General features: G+C 47.6%; 1 protein-coding gene across 2 annotated transcripts; it reads right to left on the minus strand.

The window, feature by feature from the left end:
• Positions 1-1,663: 1,663 nt before the first annotated feature.
• On the minus strand, positions 1,664-13,947 carry AQP8 (aquaporin 8). Of its 2 annotated transcripts, none has more exons than XM_060282451.1 (6): positions 13,639-13,947; positions 11,240-11,738; positions 8,069-8,195; positions 6,330-6,544; positions 4,983-5,117; positions 1,664-2,836 (listed from the first exon to the last, which is right to left on the minus strand). In XM_060282451.1, exons 2-6 carry the CDS (start codon positions 11,488-11,490, stop codon positions 2,794-2,796), a joined length of 771 nt encoding a protein of 256 aa, XP_060138434.1. In that variant the 5' UTR covers positions 11,491-11,738; positions 13,639-13,947; the 3' UTR covers positions 1,664-2,793. The 2 variants fall into 2 exon arrangements, with proteins under 2 accessions (XP_060138434.1, XP_034988126.1); XM_035132235.2 differs by having other exon boundaries at positions 11,240-11,502; positions 13,639-13,945.
• Positions 13,948-22,159: the final 8,212 nt, after the last annotated feature.

The following is a 22,159-nucleotide window of genomic DNA, read 5'->3' on the forward strand; positions in this document are numbered from 1 at the left end:
AATAAACTCAGCTGCTTAGGTGAACTCGCTTTGCATTTGTTTGGAAGACATGAACAGGATGTGCATTTCTGGACTGCATTTATTTATTTGTTTATTCAGGCTTCTAAGTGGTTTACAAGTACAGGTAAATGGGGAAGGGGTTTCCCCCTTCATTTATTGATTTATTTTCCCCCCACCCACACAAAGCTGTGATTGTGTAAGTAAAATAAGCATAAGATGCAAGTTTCCTGTTGCCTTGAAACATGGAAAATGATGATCATTTCAAAGAGTGCCTTTAAGCATGGACAGAATGCTTTTAACTCGCCGTATAGAAACCATGACCAGCCACCCCATGCCTTGGAGTCAGGAAATGACCACACATATCTCAGGCTTGGAGTAGAAGAGTGCCTCTGCCTTCTTTCTTTCCACCTAAACATTAGGAAGAACTTCCTGACAGTAAGAGCTGTTCGACAGTGGAATTTGCTGCCAAGGAGTGTGGTGGAGTCTCCTTCTTTGGAGGTCTTTAAGCGGAGGCTTCACAGCCACCTGTCAGGAATGCTTTGATGGTGTTTCCTGCTTGGCAGGGGGTTGGACTGGATGGCCCTTGTGGTCTCTTCCAACTCTATGATTCTATATCAGAAGTGCACTCTCCCTTTTGGTAAGCAGCCGAGGGTTTTCTATGTGCCCATCTTTGTAAACAGGGGCTCCCAGGCCTTTAAACAGCCAGCTGCTTAAGCCTTTACTCAACCTCCATCTGTTTATTCAGAGAAGCTGAACCTGTCAGATTGATGCCTGTCAGTTGTGCAAAGCATAGGAGAACTTTACAGGCATAAACTGAGAGCAACCATCGTCAGCCACCGGACAACTGGAATGAGGGCTCAGAGCTTGCCACTCAGAAAGTGGCACAATTTCAGGGCAACACGAACCCCAAGATCTTCCACTGGCCCATTGAAGGATTCAGGCATTGCACCTAAATGGTTCTGAGGACTGGCTCATTTTTGCCGGGGGAGGGGAGTATGTCTCCACCCCCGTCTATGAGGCAAGTGTGCAATACTGGAAACAACAACCCACAGAAAGCCAGGTTGCAGAATGACCCACGAGGAGAACTGGGGCGGTGGGGCTGCTGCTCCCCTCTGTTGCAAATCCAGATTTCTCCATCAGTGCCTGCTTTGCAATGGTCTCTCTCCCCACCCCCTACCCCTGTCTTTCGGAAATCAATTAGCACTGTCACCGAGGATGATTTATAACCTGCACGCCTTGGGCTGTGGTTTGATTCACCTTATTAGGCTTCCAGCTGCTGTCTCTGAGCAGCTCTTGGCAACTAGCATGGAGGGAGGGCTGAAGTGCTTCGGGGAAGGACAGAGGGAGAAAGAGACGGATCTCTGCGGAAAGTGTTCCCTGTTGCGTCCTGCACAAATGTGATCTGCCCTCCAAGGAAGTGGAGAGCCTGAGTCCCTGGAGGAGGAACGCTTAGAAGAAATTTCTCCCTCTCTCTCAACATCCTGATCGTCAGGGCTCCCTGATGCCTCCGTAGTTCTCTTGCATAGGGACGGAAGAGAACTTTGACTCAGTTTCCATTTAAAAAGCCGACTTACCTAATACCGTCCTTTGAAATTTGCACTTCTCCAAATTTTGCAAGCCAGCTCTCCGGCCAAGTCATGTGTACGAAAAGGCATACACTTGATTCGATCTGGTTTGTTGTATTTCATTCAAATGAATCTCAAAGCAGCTTACAAACAATAACAATAACAAAACATGCTGGAACATCACAAATACAACATAAATCATATGCAATAATTAGCAAATCATCAATAAAGCAATATGCTTGAGTAAAGTGTGCATAGGGATGCATATAATAGGGAAAACAACATACAAAAATGCACTGTATTGGGGAAAATCGCTCTGCAAAAATGTGTACATTAAGCAAAACTGCATACAAACATGCTCGTTAGGAGAAATTCACACTAAAACGCTGGTGAATTTTCATGAGGACTTTTCTTATATATAAAAGATTGCAGATTTATTTGGAAATGTGAAGAGCTGAATTTAAGACTAGAGAAACTGAGAGACACCAAAATGGACAGATTCAGTTATCCTTTGAAATTTGCACCTCTCTGAATTTTGCAGGGCTGTTCTGCAGTGATATACAATAATGCATACGCTATATTACAGTGAAAACAGCACACAGAACAAAGTATTATATATGGGGAAATTGCTTCCTGAAAATGTGTACAGTGGGAGAAATTCATACTAAAATTCGCACTGATCAATTTACACGAGGCCTTGTGCAAGCCCCAGTGGAATGAGGGTGAGCTGGGCCAGCAGATTCCCAGGCGCTGCCCAAGAGCTCCGGGCTATTCCAGTGGAACTTGCCTAGGGGAGAGCCGCCCTCTGGATCAATGAAGGCACTGATGGTGTCTGTGTCCAATATCCTAACAGCGTTGAGAACATATGACCGTAAGAAGTGCCCAGCTCCTGGGTCAGGCCGAAAGGGGCCACCTAGCCTAGCATCCTGGTCTCACTGTGACCGGCCAATGCAGGCCCTGAGCCCAACAGCAGCAACTCTCTCCGCTTGGGTTTCCCTAACAGCAATGCACGGGGAGAAGGAGCCCCTTTGCTTTAAATAGTAGAGAGCAGCACTCAACAGAACAGTCCAGGAGCCTGCCTGTCTCCTCCACGTGGGGGCCGCCCAATACTTTGGCCACGAAGGAAACAGGGAAGCAGAGGTTGAGAAGTGGAGGATTGCTGGAGATCTCTGGAGCAGTGGTCTGTTGATGTTGTGCTGCCCAGCGCTGGAGCCTGCTCAGAGGGTGCTCATTTCAGTAAGATGCGGGTTTTCTTGTCCCCAATCAGGGTCCTGAAGGAACAAAAGGACGAACCACTTAGAATCAGGACATTGTGGGGGGGAGGCCATTCCTAGGCTCCATTTATAGCAGCTGGAGAGGATGGGTGACTCTTAATATAAGAATCTAATAACAGCCTGCTGGACCAGGTCAGTGGCCCGATGTCGTGGGCTGGCTGGAGGCAGAGGAGCGGTGGGAGGGACCAGCTGGGGAAACCCCAGGGGAGGAAGGCTCAGAACCAGGGGATTGGTGGTGGGATGGCGATGAGTGGACAGAGGGAGAAGAGATAGCAGACTGAGAGGAGGAGATGTCGGAAACAGAAGAGGTAATGGTTTAGTGAGCAGGAAGAGTCTGTGGCAGAGAGCAGTCCAGAAGCAGAAGCAGAAGTGGAGGCTAGGGGGGGAGGGAGTCAAGAGGCAGAGATGATGAAGAAGCCAGGGAGTCTCCCCCTCCAAAGGGGGCCCATCTAGTCCAGCCTCTTGTTCTCACAGTGGCCAAGGGGAAACCAGCAAGCAGAATTTGAAAGCAGAGCACCCTCCCCTCATGTGGTTTCCAGCAACTGACATTCAGAAGCTTTGCTTTGGCTTTGCTTCAGGGGCCTGATGGGAGTTGCAGTTCAGCAAGTTTCAACTTCTAAATGCCTACTGAAAACATTTCTATTCTATCAGACATCGGCAGGCAACTAAGAATACTGTACAGCTTTCCATAGCAGCTAGCTAATTTTCCCATTTTAACTTTTTATATGATATTTATTGTATGGTTTTATGTAGAATTGTAGAACGGCAAACTGCTCTTTTTTGTTTTTGTTTTAACAAAAATCAGAGCATTTCATAAGTATGTTTATAAATAAAATAAAATAAATCTGAAAGGCACCAGGTTGGGGGTGGCTGGGCTGCACTGTGATTGTAGAATGGAACTCAGCAGTCCAGTGTAATCATGGGTGGTGCAAATGACATGGCCTCCACTGAGTGACATTGATTCAGAGGCCCCAAGCCCTGTGAGAGAGAGCCAGTGTGGTATAATCAGAACAGGGTGGGAGACCAGGGACTCAGCTACATTAGACAAAAAACAACGGTTTGAATGTGTTATAAACATGCAACACCAGGTGGCGCCAGAGAGCAAAGAAATTTTCTATGTGATTCTTACATAGGCATGTTCCCCCCCCCCTGTGTGTAGATCCAACCCAGGGTTCAAATCACCACTCTGACCGTGGGCCAGTCACTGCCTCTCAGCCTAGCCTACCTCACAGGGTTGTTGTGGGGATTAAATGAGGAGGGGGAGAACTATGTACTCCACCTTGAGCTCCTTGGAGAAAAAAGGTGGGATATAAATGCCACAGGTGGAATATAAATGGCCACTGGTCCCATCACCTCCTGGCAAATAGAAGGGGAAGAAATGGAGGCAGTGAGAGATTTTACTTTCTTGGGCTCCTTGATCACTGCAGATGGTGACAGCAGTCACGAAATTAAAAGACACCTGCTTCTTGGGAGAAAAGCAATGACAAACCAAGACAGCATCTTAAAAAGCAGAGATATCACCTTGCCGACAAAGGTCCGTATAGTTAAAGCTATGGTTTTCCCAGTAGTGATGTATGGAAGTGAGAGCCGGACCATAAAGAAGGCTGATCGCCGAAGAATTGATGCTTTTGAATTATGGTGCTGGAGGAGACCCTAGAGAGTCCCATGGACTGCAAGAAGATCAAACCTATCCATTCTGAAGGAAATCAGCCCTGAGTGCTCACTGGAAGGACAGATCGTGAAGCTGAGGCTCCAATACTTTGGCCACCTCATGAGAAGAGAATCCTTGGAAAAGACCCTGATGTTGGGAAAGATGGAGGGCACAAGCAGAAGGGGACGACAGAGAAGGAGATGGTTGGACAGTGTTCTCGAAGCTACGAACATGAGTTTGACCAAACTGTGGGAGACAGTGGAAGACAGGAGTGCCTGGCGTGCTATGGTCCATGGGGTCATGAAGAGTCGGGCACGACTAAACGATTAAACAACAACAACATAAATGCTATTATTATTATTATTATTATTATTATTATTATTATTATTAACCTGCACTCCAGTCTCAACACAACAAGACCTTTCCATCCACTCACATTACCACCTCCCCCCTCACTTTGGGAAGTGAAACACACACACACCATCTACCTACCTTATCAATGCACCAACAAGGAGTCCGGCCACCATCGGGCCAACCCAGTACACCCAGTGGTAGTCCCAGTAGTTGGCGACCAGTGCAGGACCAAATGCTCTGGCTGGGTTCATGCAGCCTCCTGAAACAGCTCCCCTGCATGGCGGAAAAAGAAAAGGAGCAGCCATGTATCAAAGGTCAGTGCTGAGCAAACATCCCATAATATATCTCAAAGCCTCCGCTCATCAGCGCCAATGAAAGCAGAGCTGCCGTTTCCCAAGAGAGGGGCACATTTCAGGGCCGGGTGCGAGAGCTCCTTACCATTTTCTGTCAACTGTATGTGACGGGGAAACCGCAGCCCTTCTCAGTGTTTAAGCAAAAGCCTCATCTCTCACTAAAGGTGGGGAGCAGAACTGTCCGTTCTGGTTAGCGGATGCAAGCAAGGCAAGGAGACCCAACAGGCAATCTGCTGCTGGCTGTCAGGATTCGCATGAAGGACACTGACACTGAACATGCGGTGTCGGCACTGAGGCTGGCGTGAGAACACAAAAGTGCGTAGGGAGCCCTGCTGGATCAGGCCAAACAGTCCCATCTAGTCCAGCCTCGTGCTTTTCACAGTGGCCAAATACTCCTAAGAACCTCAGAATCAAGGTGGACTGCCGCTGGACCTGGAGGTTCCACAAGAAGAGCCTGGCTGCTGGATCAAGCCCGAGGTGGGGCATCTAGTCCAGCACCTCATTCTTACAGTGGCCAAGCAGATGCCCCAATGGGAAACCCGTAAGCAGGGCCAGAGTCCCAGCAACTAGGACTGAGCAGAATCCTGCCTCTGACAGTGGAGGGAGAGCATAGCCCTTGCTGATAGCTTTCCTCATTATCAGCCAGGAACAGCTCCCTGGGATCCAACCCTAAGTGTCTTTGCAAGGAATGTGAGCAATGAAATGCAGGATGAGGAAACCATGGGCTGAATTTATCCAAACACACCTTACAGCTCATTCTCAAGCCAATATTTCGGTGATGAATCAATCGGATTTTTTAAAAAATGCATTTTGGTATGTTCTTTTGAGAGAAGAATTGCATCTAAAATTTCAGAATAGTGTGAAATCTGAAGGATAATTGCGTTCCAGTCTGTGTATTAGTCTGGGAGGGGTGAATTACATCAGCTCCCTTTCTAATATGGACCAAACGAAGAAGTCCTCCAGCCCTACTTGTGGCACCCCACTTGTACTCAAAGCACTGGCCCTGTCTCAAAGCACTGGCCCCTTCCTCAGACAGGGAGCACAAAGTAGACTATGTCAACCAGCCAGTTACATTTCCCCTCCCCATCTTGACCCACCATGGACTTTTGCAGGAATGCCAGCCAAAACTCACCCTGCGAGGATGTCCGCCGTCACGGTGAAGCCGATACAGAAAGGAGCCAGGGGGGTCTTGGTCTTCTCGTTGATGGCCCCCATGCAGACCGTCATGACCAGGAACATGGTCATCACAATCTCACCCACCAGAGCTGCGGGGATTTGGTCGTCCGAGGTGACGGAGGTGAACGCCGCCCCAGTGGCATTGTCGTACCTTTCCCAGACGGTCATCACCTGCAACAGATTTAGAGGCTTCCAAATTTAATTTCAGGTGCACAAGTGATACAAAAGTAGTCCCATCATGTACGGCATGGACTCTGTCTCTAAGACCACTTGGTTGTTTTTCATACCGTTGCCACTGGAAGTCCTTTGACAGTGGGGCAAACAACATGAGAAATGAAAGACAGAGCCATCTTTCCCAATCTGCAGCAATCCAAATGCTGCAATGCAGTTCTCCATACAACAGATGTTTGCAAAACTTAGGGTTGCCATACGTCTGGGAAATCCCGGACATGCCCTCTTTTGGGGGGCCAATATGACAATCTAGGGGGGGGATTTCACATATTAAAGGAAATGTCCGGGTTTTGGGGTTTTGATTTTTAAAAATAATAATAAAAATTGTATTGTTTTGGCGGGGCTTAGGCTTAGGGACGCGGGTGGCGCTGTGGGTTAAACCACTGAGCCTAGGGCTTGCCAATCAGAAAGTTGGCAGTTCGAATCCCCACAATGGGGTGAGCTCCCGTTGCTTGGTCCCAGCTCCTTCCAACCTAGCAGTTCGAAAGCACGTCAAAGTGCAAAAAGCTACAGCGGGAAGGTAAACGGCGTTTCTGTGTGCTGCTCTGGTTTGCCAGAAGCGGCTTTGTCATGCTGGCCACATGACCTGGAAGCTGTACGCCGGCTCCCTCGGCCAATAAAGCGAGATGAGCGCCACAACCCCAGAATCGGTCATGACTGGACCTAATGGTCAAGGGTCCCTTTACCTTTACCGTAGGCAGCATGGGCTTGGGGCGGGTGCAGGCACAGGCAACTTGGGCTCAGGTTTGGGTGCGGGTGGCTTGGGGTTGGGCGCAAGCTGCTCTGCATGCCATGGCCGCTGCCAGCCCGAGCTGGGGAAATAGGCATGTAGGCGCAGCAGTGGCTCTATGCACCTGCACCCATGTGCTTCATTCCCCAGCTCAGGCTGGCAGCAGCTCAGGCTGTCCTCGTTTTTGCTCTTCAAGGTAGGGCAGCCCTACAAAACTGCACACGTTAGGGAAAAGTATGAATAGAAGCTAATACATTGGTGAAAATAACATACAAAAAGCATGCATTATACTACTTGCAAAAATGTGTGTCAAAACTGCATTAAAAATGTGTTTATTAGGAGAAATTTGCAAGCAATTGCTGGTGCATTTTCATGGCAATTTTTCTAAGGAAAAAAAGGAAATTCACAAATTGCTACAGAAATCTGGAAAAATGGAACTTCAGACTGGGAAAATGAGAATGTGGGAGAACCAAAACTGAAGGGTCCTTCCATCCTTAGCTGTGAGTCCTTAGCACATGCTGCCCCAGCTCCTGGTGCATTAACAGATATCATAATTGATGTTCTTTGGGGCATTTTTCAGTGGGGCATGCTTGGGAGAATGACAGAGACCTGCCACCTGCTGCTGCCTCTGATTATGGCAATGCCATGCCATGCCAAGAAGCAAACCTTCACACACACCCATTGACAGATGCTGTCCTTCCCCCTCCCCTGTCCAGCCCCATCGCCGATCATACCTTGGCCAGCCCGGCTCCGATGAGCCCACCGCACAACTGGGAGATCCAGTAAGGAATGACCATCACCATGTTCAGCCCACCCACAAGCCAGGCCCCGAGGGAGACCGCAGGGTTATAATGGCCACCACTGTAGGGGGGAGAGGAGAGAGAGCATAGTTAGGGGGCTCCTGGGAAAGAATAGTGTACTCTATCCTACTGCACAGACAGATACAAAAATATAGGATGGGGTGTGTGTGTCTGGCTTGACAGCAGTCCATGTGGAGCTACCTTTGAAGGTGACCCGAATGTGGCAGCTAGACTGGTGACTGGGAGCAGCCGCCGGGACCACTTCACACCGGTCCTGAGAGATCTACACTGGCTCCCAGTATGTTTCCGAGCACAATTCAAAGTGTTGGTTTTGACCTTTAAAGCCCTAAACGGCCTTGGTCCTGTATACCTGAGCATCTCCACCCCCACCGTTCAGCCTGGACACTGAGATCGAAAACTTCTAGCGGTTCCCTCATTGCGAGAAGTGAGGTTACAGGGAACCAGACAGAGGGCCTTCTCAGTAGAAGCACCCACCCTGTAGAATGCCCTTCCATCAGATGTCAAGGAAATAAGCAGCTATCCTAATTTTAAAAGACATCTGAAGGCAGCCCTGTTTAGGGAAGCTTTTAATATTCAATGCTGTATTGTTTTAATATTCAATTGGGAGCCGCCCAGAGTGGCTGGGGAGACTCAGTCAGATGGGCGGGGTATAAATATATTATTATTATTATTATTATTATTATTATTATTATTATTATTAGACAACAAGCTTACCAGTCTGTTGCATCAGCAAACAAATCTCATGGTGCACCCAAATATCTGGATATTTGGTGTCCAGATCAAGGGAAGTAATAGTACCACTCTATTCTGACTTGGTCAGACCCATAGCTGTCAAGTTCTCCCCCTTTTTTAAGGGAAATTCCCTTATGCTGAATAGGCTTCCTCGCAAGAAAAGGGAAAACTTGACAGCTATGGTCAGACCCCATTTGAAGTCCTGCATCTAGCTCTGATTAAAGGCTAGAATGTGTGCTGAGAAGGGCCCAACGGACACACACAACCTTTGCTGCTCCTCTGAGATCACAGCGCACTCTGCACATAACGTTATCATCACCGGCAGTTACTTCTGAGAGGACACGAACAGTTTATAGCCTGAGCTTTCACCTCCCCTGCTGTTGAGGCCCAAGAATCACTTCTGTACTAAGTCCCTTTTGCACTGATGTTACCAGCAAGCAGATAAAGAGGGAGGAAGAAACAGATCGTAAACTATAGGTGACTAGGGTTTAGGATTGGCATATTTCAAAAAGCAAAAGCTTTGGGGGGGACGGGACCTGAAAATGATCCAGCTTTTTAAAAGACAAACCCCAAAGTTATTGAGTGGTGTGTTTTTCCCAAAATGCCAAAAAAGTGATTTATTTCTTTTATTGACTTGCCTAAGATCCACGACAAAATGCCACCTTTCAAAAATCCCCCCCCCCCAAGATGTCAATTCTGCCTTTGAAATCCTGGTCATGTCTGGGAAACCCGGATGGATGGCAGCCCTACAGATGGCAGTATAGGAGGCTGATCAAAAGTGACTTGTTTACTCCATTAATCAAGGAGAACAAAGTTGTAAGGGCAAATGTCCCTTGCTTCAAGAGGCAAAAAGATTAACCCTTTTCGGACCAGTCACCCTCCTGCCATTCCAGCTGGGGAGCTGGAGTTCAAATTGGAGACATTTGGAATATGACTGTCCCCATTCCAGAACGCAGGCTCATCTCAATCAGATTCGGAGGTGACCACAGACCCTTCCAAATTAGCTCCTGGCCTACTATTGGGATTCATTGGTACCCAACCATCTCAAGGTTGCCTGATAGGTAACACTTCCTCTCCTCTCTGCTTGCTTAAGACCTTGGAGGCAGGCTTGAGCATCTTTTTTTAAAAAGATGTCTCTGAGCATATTCTGGACCCTAAGGATATGCTTTCAGTGTTAGAACTGTATTGAGTTCCCAGAGCTTTCACACAAAAGTCCACTCTCCCCCCTCTCTCTTCATTTTAGCTGCCTCACTCAGGTGGGGAGGAAGTTATTTTGTTGCTGCTGCTGTTCAGTGGTTGTGAGTCATTAAAGGGGAAGGGACACGGAGCCCCTGCTTTGTAGGCAGAAGTCCCAGGTTCAATCCCTGGCATCTCCAGGTAGAGCTGGGGGAGAACCCAGCTTGAAAACCTGGAGAGACACTACCAGTCAGTGTTGACAGCACTAAGGTAGATGGACCAAGGGATCTGACCCTGTATAAGGCAGCTTTCTATGTTTCTGTGTTGGAAACTCTTGCTGATCTACTGAGAATCACCCAGAGATATGGCAGTAGATGTGCCATTGGACATCTGCCGCTGCTTTCCTTCCACCCCACAGCCAGATGTTGTTTGCTGAAGGATGGCTTCGCACATCAGAGTCTGCAACCCACTGAGAGATCTGTCTTGGCCCCATTCAGTTAAGCATCGCATGGAAGGGAGGCAGGGGAAGGAGGAACGCCATCCTTGCTGCCATCTCAGGACATAGAAGTAAGAACAGAACTGTCCTCTCACTGGCAGGCTCAGGTTCCAACAGGGGCCAGGCATTCAGCTCAGCTCACATTTAAGGGTGAAGCCACCTAATTCTCACTTTGTGAAACATTATATGAACAGAAGCACAGCGACACTTCAAAATTTTTACCCTTCTCTGGATTTTGCGATACATTTCTCCAGCCTAACAATGTGTGTCCAGAAATGTACGACTGAAAGTGACATGAAAAAGGCATTATATATGACAGGAAACCACTTTTGCATTAGGCAAAATTGCAGGCAAATATGTGCATATTGGGATAAATCTGCCCTAAAATGCTGATGAATTGTCATGAGCTTTCATTTTTAAATTGCAAACTGATAAGGAAATGTGGAGAACTGACGTTAAGATTGGAAAAAGGAATAACAGAAATTGACACCTCCATCCATCCATCCTTTCTCTCCCCACCCCACCCCCAAAAAAGGTCTGGCTGGAGATGCCTAAGCCTTGCAAAAACTCCCAGAAGCCTTTGCAGGAACAGCCACCTTCCCTGGGAACTGAGAGAACCCAAGAGTCCTGTTCCTGCCCCTCTCCCCCTGCTGCAAGTTCACCTCCCCTCTTTCCTTCACCTGATGTTCCCCAAAACCGCAATGGTGAGCCCCAAGGCCAGTCCGTGCGCCAATGCCGGCTGCAGCCTCCCGGTGCCATCCGAGTTCTCGATGACCGATGCACAGCCAATGAAGATGAAGAAGGCCGACCCCACCAGCTCTCCGATGCAAGGCTGGACGTACTGCTCAAACCAGTGAGGCTGTGGGGGGCTGCTTTTGCCCTCCATCTCCATCTCCTTGACGGACATCCTGCCAAATTCCACGTCTGTCATGCCTGGGCAAATCTGGAAGACAAGAGCCAGGCTTTAGTGACCAGCCAGCACCTGGTGAGCCCTCCCAGGTCAGCTGAACGGAGGTTGGCCCTGGTACGTGACACAATGAAGACTTCAATCTGAATGCCACTGCATGTGCCGTTCCCATGGGGCGGTCTGCTCTGGACTCGGGGCAAGGACTTGGCAAGGTTGTATCCCCATTGTTCCCTCTCTCGCTCCCACCACACAGGAGATCTGGCAAGGGAGATCTGGCAAGGGAGAAGGAAACTTAGTCACCCTCCTCTTAAAAAAAAGGGCACAACAATTGCCTCAATTGATAAGGCCAAGGTCCAAACCAGAGTTTTGGGAAATGAGCAAGAGGAGTTGCTTTCTATCATGTCAGCCCCTTGATCCACTGAGCTCAGAATTGTAAGCATTGATAGGAAGAAACTCTACGGGGTTTCAGGCAGGGGACGTTCCTACCTGGAAATGCCATTAGCAGCTATTAAACCTGACCCCCGTCTGCACGCAAAGCAGAGGCTCTGCCTGCTACAGACCTTCCCCTAAATGAAAATCAAGATTCCAGTCCTCATGTTTCTGTCTTATTCGGAGCCAGACCACTGCTCCACCTGGCTCAGGATTGTCAACACTGACTGGCAGCTGTTGCCCAGAGTTTCAGCCAGGGGACAAGTCCCAATTCTACCTGGAGATGCCATCAGGGAATGAACTTGAGACCTCTTCTGCATAAAAAGCAGGGTCGCTGCCACTGAACTACACTTCCCAAGGTTATCAGATTCACACATGCACATTGAAGCCATGGAGGATGAGCAGGGGAAGATTTAGGGGAGCGAGCGCCACTGGTTTGGTCGCACCGGGCACAGAGCCTCAGCAACACTGCAGCTCTGATTTACAATGGCGCAAGGCGGAAGGGCGCCAAATTTCGGTGTCACACAGCAGGGCACCGCTGGAATTTGAGGCTGCAAGATCTGCCACTGGGATGAGTTCACCCTGAGCAAGACCTCACTTGCTCTCCACGCTTGCCATTGCCAGCAGCTTGCACTCAGAGGCATGCTGCCTCCAAGAGAGGAGGCAGAACATTGCCATCATGGATAGCAGTCACTGATCGCCTTATCTTGCATGGATTTCTCCAATCCCCTTTTAAGGTCGATGTCCATCGCTACATCTTCTGGGAGTGAATTCCTAAGAACATAAGAAGTGCCTGCTGCATCAAGCAAAAGGCATATCTAGTTCAGCATCTCAAAAGGCATATCTAGTTCAGTAGGACTCCAGCAGAGACGCATGCCCAACTGGCATGTCCTCTCCCTCCTGGTCAGTCGTACGGGAGATTCAAAACCTTTCTACGGCCCCAAACATCACAGTGACTGATACCTAAGGGGCATCAGCACACTTCAGGATCTGCAGAATATAGGCAGTCAGCGTTCAGACTCAGTAGCGCAGCAATTTGGCTAAACTACGTTTATTTACATATATACACCTGGAGCATCATTCCACACTTAGGTATCATTCACTGTGATGTTCGGGCTGGAGAAAGGTTTTGAATCTCCCAAATGACCGACCAGGAAGGAGAGAACATCCCAGTCGGGCATGTGTCTCTACCGGATTCCTACACTCCTGACACTCACGGTGGCTGACCAGATGCCCCAAAGGGATGCCCACAAGCAGGATCCGAGCACAAGAGCAGCTCCCTGCCGCTGTGGTTCCCAGCAACTGGCATTTGGAATCATTGCCGCCTCCAAAGGTGGTGGCAGAGCATAGCCATTGCAGCTGGTAGCCATTGATAGCCCTCTCCACGAATTTGTCTGATCCTCTTTTAAAGCCATCCAAGCATAGCTGCCAAATTTTCCCTTTTCTCGCGAGGAAGCCTATTCAGCATAATGGAAAATCCCTGAAAAAAAGGGATAACTTGGCAGCTATGCATCCAAGTTGGTGGCCATCCCTGCCTCTTGTGGGAGGGAGTTCCACAGTTTAACTCTGCACTAAGGTGTGATGCAAATGTAATAATAAATGAATAAAGGGGGGGAGAGACTTCCTATACTCTCCAACAAGCCCTCTCTAACATTTTCCATCCATTCCCAACGTAAAAAGTTTGGAGAGGGAAATTCTGAATTCCTGCCCCCCTTCCCCATCCACCCCCTGTTGCTCACTTACCAACTCCAATTATTCCAACTGTCTGTTCCTGAAAGAGAGGGTAGAGATGCCTGCTTAGCCACCAGCAAGTCCTTTCCGCAGAATGGTCTGTTTCCTCAGCGCCGAATGCTTTACTGTCCCCGTAAAATATTGGCACACTCCCTGCTTGACCTGTGGTATAAAAGAAGTGTAAAAAAAAAGAAAAGAGAAAAGGTGTGGGTGGGGGGAGTGGAAGGGATCTGTGCAGTTTAAAAACGCAGTAAAAGTTATTGAGTTTTTTTTCAGCTGACAGAGAAATAACAGCTATTTATCTGCGTGGTTCTATGGTTCAAGGATTTGTTTTGCGGGCCTGAGCCAAGTCTGGTTGCCAGCCCCTGGACTGAAGTGCAGAGTGCAAACCCGTGGCGCCACAAGGGGGAAGGAGAGGGGAGGAAACAGGCCCTCCTCAGAGCATAGGCACATTCCCTGCAGTTGCACTCTCTCTGCACGTGTGGAGGAGAGAGTGCTCCTGTGCACGTGCAGAGTGTCATCACCGGTGCCTTTTGTCAACAACTAGGAAAGCTTCGGGGACCCAGGTGGCGCTGTGGGTTAAACCACTGAGCCTAGGGCTTGCTGATCAGAAGGTCGGCGGTTCGAATCCCTGTGACGGGGTGAGCTCCCGTTGCTCGGTCCCAGCTCCTGCCAACCTAGCAGTTCGAAAGCACGTCAAAATGCAAGTAGATAAATAGGAACCGCTACAGCGGTTCCATGTGCTGCTCTGGTTCGCCAGAAGCGGCTTTGTCATGCTGGCCACATGACCTGGAAGCTATAATGTGAGATGAGCGTGCAACCCCAGAGTCGGTCACGACTGGACCTAATGGTCAGGGGTCCCTTTACCTTGACCCTTTTAGGAAAGCTTCACCCAGGCCAACTACCAGGAGCTACTGGGTGATGCCCTAAAGCCTGTTTGCACTGTCGTGGAATGTGCAGAGTATTACTAAGGAACAATGCCTCTGAGCATGTACAGAGTGTCTTTCATTGTGCACCATCAGTCAGTCTTTGGGGAAGGAGGACTGGAGGAAGCTGGGCATCTATGGGGTGGAAATTGCCTGTAAAGTTTTGTTTTGTTTTGTTTTTGTAAGCCTTTCTGGAAATGTCAGTGTGGTGAGCAGAAATTGCCGTTAGGCATGAGGAACGGAACTGCAAAACAAAACAGTTATGTACAATGTTATGCCCTTATTGCTGCCTTTGCCAATCTGGCATCCTCCACACTCTACAGATCTCTATAATGCAGCCTTTGCCAAACTGGTGCTGGCTAGACCTGTTGGGAGTTGTAGTCCAAAATGACTACAACTCCCATCAGGCCCAGCCAGTACCAGGCTGGCAAAGGCTGCCTTATAGAGATCTGTACAGTATGTCAGAATATAGAGGACTGCAAGCAGCTCTGGTCTCAGACAAGGGACCTCTTGCCCTCTAGCATGGCTCAGTGGCCTTACTGGAACCGTGAAGGTATCTTTAGTTAACCTGGACAGAGAGATGTAAGACGAAATCCCTTGTCTTTGGCACAGCTAGAATATAGGCTACTGCAGAATGGTCTCATCTATTGGCCTACCCAACTTTTGACTCTGGGCCATAGCTCAACTCCCAACAGGTCTAGCCATACTCCCAACAGGTCTAGCCATAGTCTCCCGTTTTCCTCGGGAAACCCCCGTTTTTCCAGCTGTCCCCAGCCGAAAAAATGGATTTTTTTTTGTTCTTCCCTGGTTTATTCTGGTGCGGTGGCCATTTTGGAACTGGGTGGAGCATGCTCAGAAGCGACTTTTGATGCTGCTCTGCCCAGCTCCAAAATGGCTGCAGCGCGACTTCTGGTGCGGCGGCCATTTTGGAACTGGGCACAGCAGCATCAAAAGTCACTTCTGAGCATGCTCCACCCAGTTCCAAAATGGCCGCCACGCTACTTCCGTTATGCTACTTTTGGTCCGGTCCCTTATTTTTCAAAGAGGAACTTGGCAGGTATGCTCTGGGCCTGCCCACCACTGGAATGCGGCCCTCCAGTCATTTCCCTGGAAAGGAATGTGGCCTTTTGGTTGAGAAAAGGTTCCCTTATGCCCGCCCTAGGACATCTCAGCCAACTGATCTTTTATTTGATTTATTTAATCAAAAAGGCATGGGTTGCAAAAGCACCGTGAATATTATCAGGCTTCAAAGACACAAAGATCAAAGCACACAGCTTCTAAGATACGGAAATAACCCAGCATCTAATTACAAAAGTGTGGAGATTCTAGTACTCAATTAAATCAGTGTATTCTCATTATGAAACGCATCATTGGCTTATGTTTATGTAATAAATTTCTATCCCACACCTTCAACAGCTACAATCCCCAGGGTGGCAAGCAGTTTAAAAAATACAAAAAATAAATAAATCTAAAAACACGTTATAATTAATTACAATAAAAATATCATCCTACAAACGGCAGAAAGCAAATCACAGCAGCTGTCGTAAATGCAGTCCTACAGCTTAAAGGTGATAAAAGACTTAAATGCCTCAGAAAATAATTAAAAGTACCTAAACGGTATGTGCAGAGGGACTGAGTGAACATCCCTCAATACCTCAAAGAGATAATTTGGGAAGGGTGAATTTGTCCATTTTAGTTTCTCCCAGTTTCTCAAATTCAGTTTTGCACATTTCGCAGCAATTTGCAAATTTTGTGTCTTTAAATCCTCGCAGAAATTCATTAGTATTTTAGTGCAAATCTTTCCCAATAGACACATTTTTTGCATACACATTTGACTCATACACACCCATTTTTGCAAGCAATTTCCCCCAATAGAATGCATTTTTGTATGCTATTTTCATTAACGCATGCATTTTATATGCACGCTTCTCTCCAATATGCTTTTTTAAAAAAAAACAAAAACATTATTTAGTCAGAGGACTGCTCTGCAAAATTCAGTGAGAAGTGTGAATATTTTAGTTTCCAATTAAAATGCATTATTACTAGTTATCTACAACCCAAAAGATACTCCCTCTGGTAACCACCCCTCACATCTCAGAAGTTGGGGGCATCCTGTGGGGAGCCTCCCATACAGATCTCACTGGCTGAGCAAGGTCTGTGCAGGAGAAGATGGTGTAGCGAATTAATCATTATTAACACAGTCCCTGAACTATCTTTAAGCCTCCCAGTGGACAGAGATTAAGGTGCTGGAAGCAATTGCTTAAAGCCTCTTTCCCCAACCTGGAGCCCTGCAAATGCTTTGGACCCGAACTGATGGCAGTTGCGGTCCAAAACATCTGGAGGTCACAGGTTGGGGGAGTGTCTGGCTTAAGCGACACCAATCAATTCACCGGTCGGGCTCAATTCTTGGACTTAACAGCAGGGCTTTCAGGATGGAGAGGAAATCTCAGGTTCTGGTGCCTGCAATAAAGTTAGTAAGTCTTACACAGGATTTTTAGCTTAAAGGAAATAAATCTGTAGTGCTGAAAGAAGTTAATTACCCTTCGCTTGTTCCTCTGAACCTGGAAAAAGAGGACACTTTGCTGGTGCACGTGATTCTAGTGGTGTAGTCGCAACTCCTCATTGACGAGACGCTGCTCCACGACAGCCCCCTCCAAAAGATGCCTTTTTATCCTCCTCTGGAGGCTGGGGAGAGGGTCTGCCCTCCTTGGTGCTCATTGGCTGGTGGACAAGTAAGAGTTCATGGCCTGCTCCTCCCTCCAGTGTCTGACAAATGGTGCTAGTCTATTGCATATCCCCATTTTCCTCTGGAGGGGAGGAGGACCTCAGAGATAGGTGTTGTATTCTCAGTGCCAACACCCAGCATCTTCGGGCAGTTGTTAGGGCTCTTGCATCTTCCTGATAGGGTCACCAGCACCAAGGCCTCGCTTTGCCCCCTTGCACCAGGTGACTGGGTTTCTAAGCCATCATTTGAAAGGCCCAACATGTCCCAGAGAGACACAGCATCAGGCATTGTGGGAAATTGAAATGGTGGGCTGGAGGCAAAGTCACCACTGCTGCAGTGATGTGTATGGCCCAGGAAGTCCACTGACATAGGCAAGAGCCTACCAGGGGGTATCTTGTCCAGGGCCTCCTCAAACCGAGAGCCAGCCCTGTATATACTATACTAGGGAATAGTATTTTAGTATTTAATACAGTAGTGTTTAGGGAAACTTTTAATGTTTAATGAGTTATTGTATTTTAATACTTCTGTTGGAAGCCGCCCAGAGTGGCTGGGGAAACCCAGCCAGATGGGCGGGATATAAATAATAAATTAATAAAGAATGAATTATTATTATTATTATTATTATTATTATTATTATTACTAGTTCATAATATTCATTTATTAAATTTGTATACTGCCCTTCATCTGAAGGCCGCTGGGCCGGTCACAACATTACGCATCTTATTAATTTGGTCACCCAACACTCTTCAGCAACGGTATGCAATTTCTTGGTACACTGTGGGATCCATTTTGCCTGGCTAGATACATTTTTACTTGGGAATGAATATAAGGTGAGAGAAGTCCAAACTACAGGGAAACTGGAGCACACCAGGAGAGAGGAAGCAGCAAAATTTGCCAGGCAAAAGTGGGCTGTTGATACCCAAGAGAGGAGAAGACCCAGCCTGAAGGGTTGCCACTCAAGATCACCTAACAGCCTCAGGAAACATCTGGACTGGGCCTGAAATTGGCCCACCAGCTCTGCCCTCCAAAAGTGGCCTAAGGATGGTTTGGCTTGAACTGTGCCCAACGATCCTTCACCTGATAATATGTGGCATCAGGGGCAGGACATGTAAATGGCAGGACCAAATTGAAAAGGAAGAATCAGGAACACACACACACACATGTCCTCCTGATTCTTCTTTTCCAACAGCTGGTATAGGAGTTGACACTTCTTGGATCTGACACTTTCCCCCATTGCTCTGTGAAGTGGGGGCAGGGGCGGGGTGGGGCGGTAACCAACCAAATTCAAAAGGTGCTGAAATAAAGCTGGAGAGAAAGACTAGAAGACCCTTTTATGTTCCTTCCAACTCTACAATTCTATGGTTCTATTAAATGCTTTCTCATTCAAACCACAGCTGCAAAGGAAGATGGTTGTGCTGGCCCAAGGGGCTGCTGGGAGTTGTAGTGCAATGCATCTGGAGGGCACAAGGTTGGGGAAAGGTGGTGTCGTTCTTACCTTGGAACATTCTGTTCCAACTTCCTGTGTCTCTTCAGCTATCCCTCTAAACTTGCACAGGAGATCTTCCTTGCCTGAAATTTAGGAATGCCCATTTGCTGTTGAGTCCTTGAATTAAGAGGCTGGGCTTTGCCTTTTCCTTGCCTTGATTGATCATTAGCCAGGTGAGCTTCAAGGAGAGAGGCATCCTCATCACATTTTTGTGTTCAAGGGAGCTCAGGAGGGCTTACTCTCAAGGGCTGCACACGCATGCAAGTTTTTTTGTTTTTGCTTTTGCAGTGTGATGTCAGCATCCTCAAAATACCATCCCCTCCCCGCTTCAATTTAATCCAGATTTGCCATTCCTGTGCTTCATTTTGTTTTTCTTACTGAGTTTTCCACAGAAATGGCAAATCCGGATGAAATGAGGAAACAATATGGGGACAGCATTTTTATGAGCACAACATCTTGTGGACAAGGTGTGAGATGCATAGCCAGAAGTAGTGTGGAATTCACAATCCGCTGTCGTGTGGAAATACCCAAAATACAAGCAGATGTGCATTTAAAAAAAAACAGAAATGAGGAAAGATTGGGAAACAAGTATGAGCAAGATTCTGTTTTGGACAAACAAATGTTTAAACCAGTGGTCCTCAAACTTTTTCCGGCCACTGTCTGCTTGGTTCCGTAAACTCATCCCCAGTGCCCTTACCCTACACCTCAAAAAACATTATTCATAATGGAGGTCTGCACAAACCACTAAGGAAGACAGTAACACAATAAAATTCAAAACAGTGACAATTAGTTGCATATTTATCCAAAAGCCAGTTAAAGCTATTTAGTTTAATTCAGCAAAACTGATTACATTTATCCAGCAATGCCAGCTCTTCAAAGTCTGATAAGAAGAGTAGAAGAAGAGTTTGGATTTGATATCCCGCTTTATCGCTACCCTAGGGAGTCTCAAAGGGGCTAACAATCTCCTTTCCCTTCCTCCCCCACAACAGACACCCTGTGAGGTGGGTGGGGCTGAGAGACTTCAGAAAAGTGTGACTAGCCCAAGGTCACCCAGCAGCTGCATGTGCAGGAGCGGAGACGCGAACCCGGTTCCCCAGATTACGAGTCTGCTGCTCTTAACCACTACACCACTGATAGCCATTTGCACCTCCAGCCTGCCCTCTCTTCCCTCTTAGTGTCCCCTAAGTAATCCCCCCCCCTCAAGGGGCAGTACCGCCCACTTTGGAACCCACTACAGTGCTACCTCGGTTTTCTAACACAATCTGTTCCAGAAGACCATTCGACTTCCAAAACGTTTGAAAACTCAAGCATGCATTTTCTGAAGCATTTACGCCCGGAAAACTCAATACGGAAGCCGCGTGGCACGTTCGGCTTCCAAAAGGTGTTTGAAAACTGAAGCAGTTACTTCTGGGTTTTCAGCGTTCAAAAACCAAAACTTTCGACTTCTGAGACGATCGAAAACCGAGGTACCACTGTGTTTCAAATGGCTAAGCCCAAGGTTTTTGAGCTGCTCAGAAGTGCTGACAGGGAAATGGCCTTGCTCTCGTGAGTCTGACTATGGATGGGTGGAGAAATTCGATTTAAACAATTGAAGGAATATTCAAACTCAAACACAGCCATCCTTCAATATTTATTTGCATTTCTCTGAAATTTCCAGTGCAATTCTCCAGCCCAGTAATGCACACAGAAATGTATGTAAAGGGAGCACGGAAATCCATCTATTTGTGAAAATAACACACAAAAGTGTGTGATATTAAGGAGGAAATGTATGACACATATGTGAACATTAGTCAAAACTGCACACAAAATTTAATAAGAGAAATTTGTGCTAGGATGCTGGTTAATTTTCATGGGGATCTTTACTATAAAAAAAAGAAAAAGAAAACCTGATGCGGAAATGGGAAGAACGGATGTAAGATTGAAGGAACAAAAAACTGAAGAAACTGAAATTGAGGGATTCACTTATTCCTGGTACTGGTGCCCTGCAAGGTGTCCAGACCTGCCCCAGCACTCAGTCTCTGACAGTGGCAAGCAAAAGACTCTAGAAATAGAAACTGATTACATGTCATTATGGATTAATTTGTTGCAATGCACAAAGTGTGTGCGTGTGCGAATATAATTAAAGGACTTGCACCCCCCCAAAAAAAATCATGCGCTTAAAAAAAACCAAAACTAATAATCACAGGAAGCCAGCAATTAAAGGTCTCCTTGGAGGGAGGACGGGAACTATTAAGGGCACAATTAAGAGAAGCGCTTCAAGTGGCAGCAACAGGCTGATGGATTGGGGATCCTGCCTCTCTGCTTGAAAAGAAGCAAGAAGCTTCTCTTACATTTGCATAGGAGGCTGGATGGGGGGCTTCACTTGTGCTTGATTCGGAAGCTGCAGCTAGTGCAAAATGCTGCTGCCCTATTGCGAACAGCAGTGAGGTTTTGTCACCTGGGCTCAGATCTGCACTGACTGCAGATTTGCTACTGAGTCAAGTTCAAGGCTATTAGAATAAAAAACCCTTAAGAACTTGGAAATAGTACACCTTTCAAGATCGCCTTCCCTACATGTCGGTGGGGTGGGTAGGGAGGGTGTGTTTGCAGGTGGGAGGCCGATCTGTTTGGGGCCCCCTTAATATTGGGGGTGCTCAGCCCCTCCCCACAAATACTGAGAGGGCCAAATTTGGCGCCCCTGCAGATTCCCCAAAGATCCTATTCAACAGAGCACAGCTTTGAAATTCCTCACTACAGAATGGGGGCAATGGAAACGGATAAAAAAGTTTGGACAAATTGCAGAGGAGGAGACATCTTTTCCTGGCTGCTAGCCAGAGTAGCCTCATGCAAGCCCTACAAACAGAGTTGGTCTGCTCTGAAGAGCAGGTTCTGAAGTCAAACAAGAAGAGGGGACAATTCTCTGCACACTCAGTTTGTGAGCGTCCCAAAGGCATCTAGCTGGCCACAGCAAAAGCAGGATGCTTGACTGACAATGTCCTGCAGCAACGAGTCCAAGAGTTTACTTGTTTGTGGTGTACTGTATCTGTCCTGAACACAGTCCCAGTGGCTTTCACTGGATACAACAGGGGCAGGGAACCTCTGGTCCTCTAGATGTTGCTGAACGAAATTCTTATCGCCCCTGGCCATCGGCCATGCCTGCTGGGGCTGATGGGAGTTGTAGTTTAGCAACATCTGCACTCCTGCAAGAGAGTAATGGAAGAAGTGGATTCAGCAGAGAGACCTGATCACACATAGCATTCAGAGTGGCCTGCTGTGACATTGCAGTGCATCACAGTCAGGGCGGGCTGTGCTGTTGACACAGTGGCTAGAGAGAGCTCTTTGGGGGTGCAGTGAGCAGGGGGCAGCCCTTGGACCTGGAATGCCAGTCCTTTGGTGCTTCCGCTGTGTGATCAATCA

This window comes from Zootoca vivipara, chromosome 14, assembly GCF_963506605.1.
Source record: "Zootoca vivipara chromosome 14, rZooViv1.1, whole genome shotgun sequence".
NCBI lineage: Eukaryota > Metazoa > Chordata > Lepidosauria > Squamata > Lacertidae > Zootoca > Zootoca vivipara.

What these genes read in the sequence shown, in the direction of transcription:
- AQP8 (XM_060282451.1), bottom strand. Translation starts at nt 11,490, where the DNA reads ATGACAGACGTGGAATTTGGCAGGATGTCCGTCAAGGAGATGGAGATG. An exon ending in TCGGAGCCGGGCTGGCCAAG is followed by an intron (nt 6,545 to 8,068) that starts GTATGATCGGCG and finishes AATCTGTTGCAG; the next exon opens with GTGATGACCGTCTGGGAAAG. An exon ending in CTTGTTGGTGCATTGATAAG is followed by an intron (nt 2,837 to 4,982) that starts GTAGGTAGATGG and finishes TTGTTCCTTCAG; the next exon opens with GACCCTGATTGGGGACAAGA.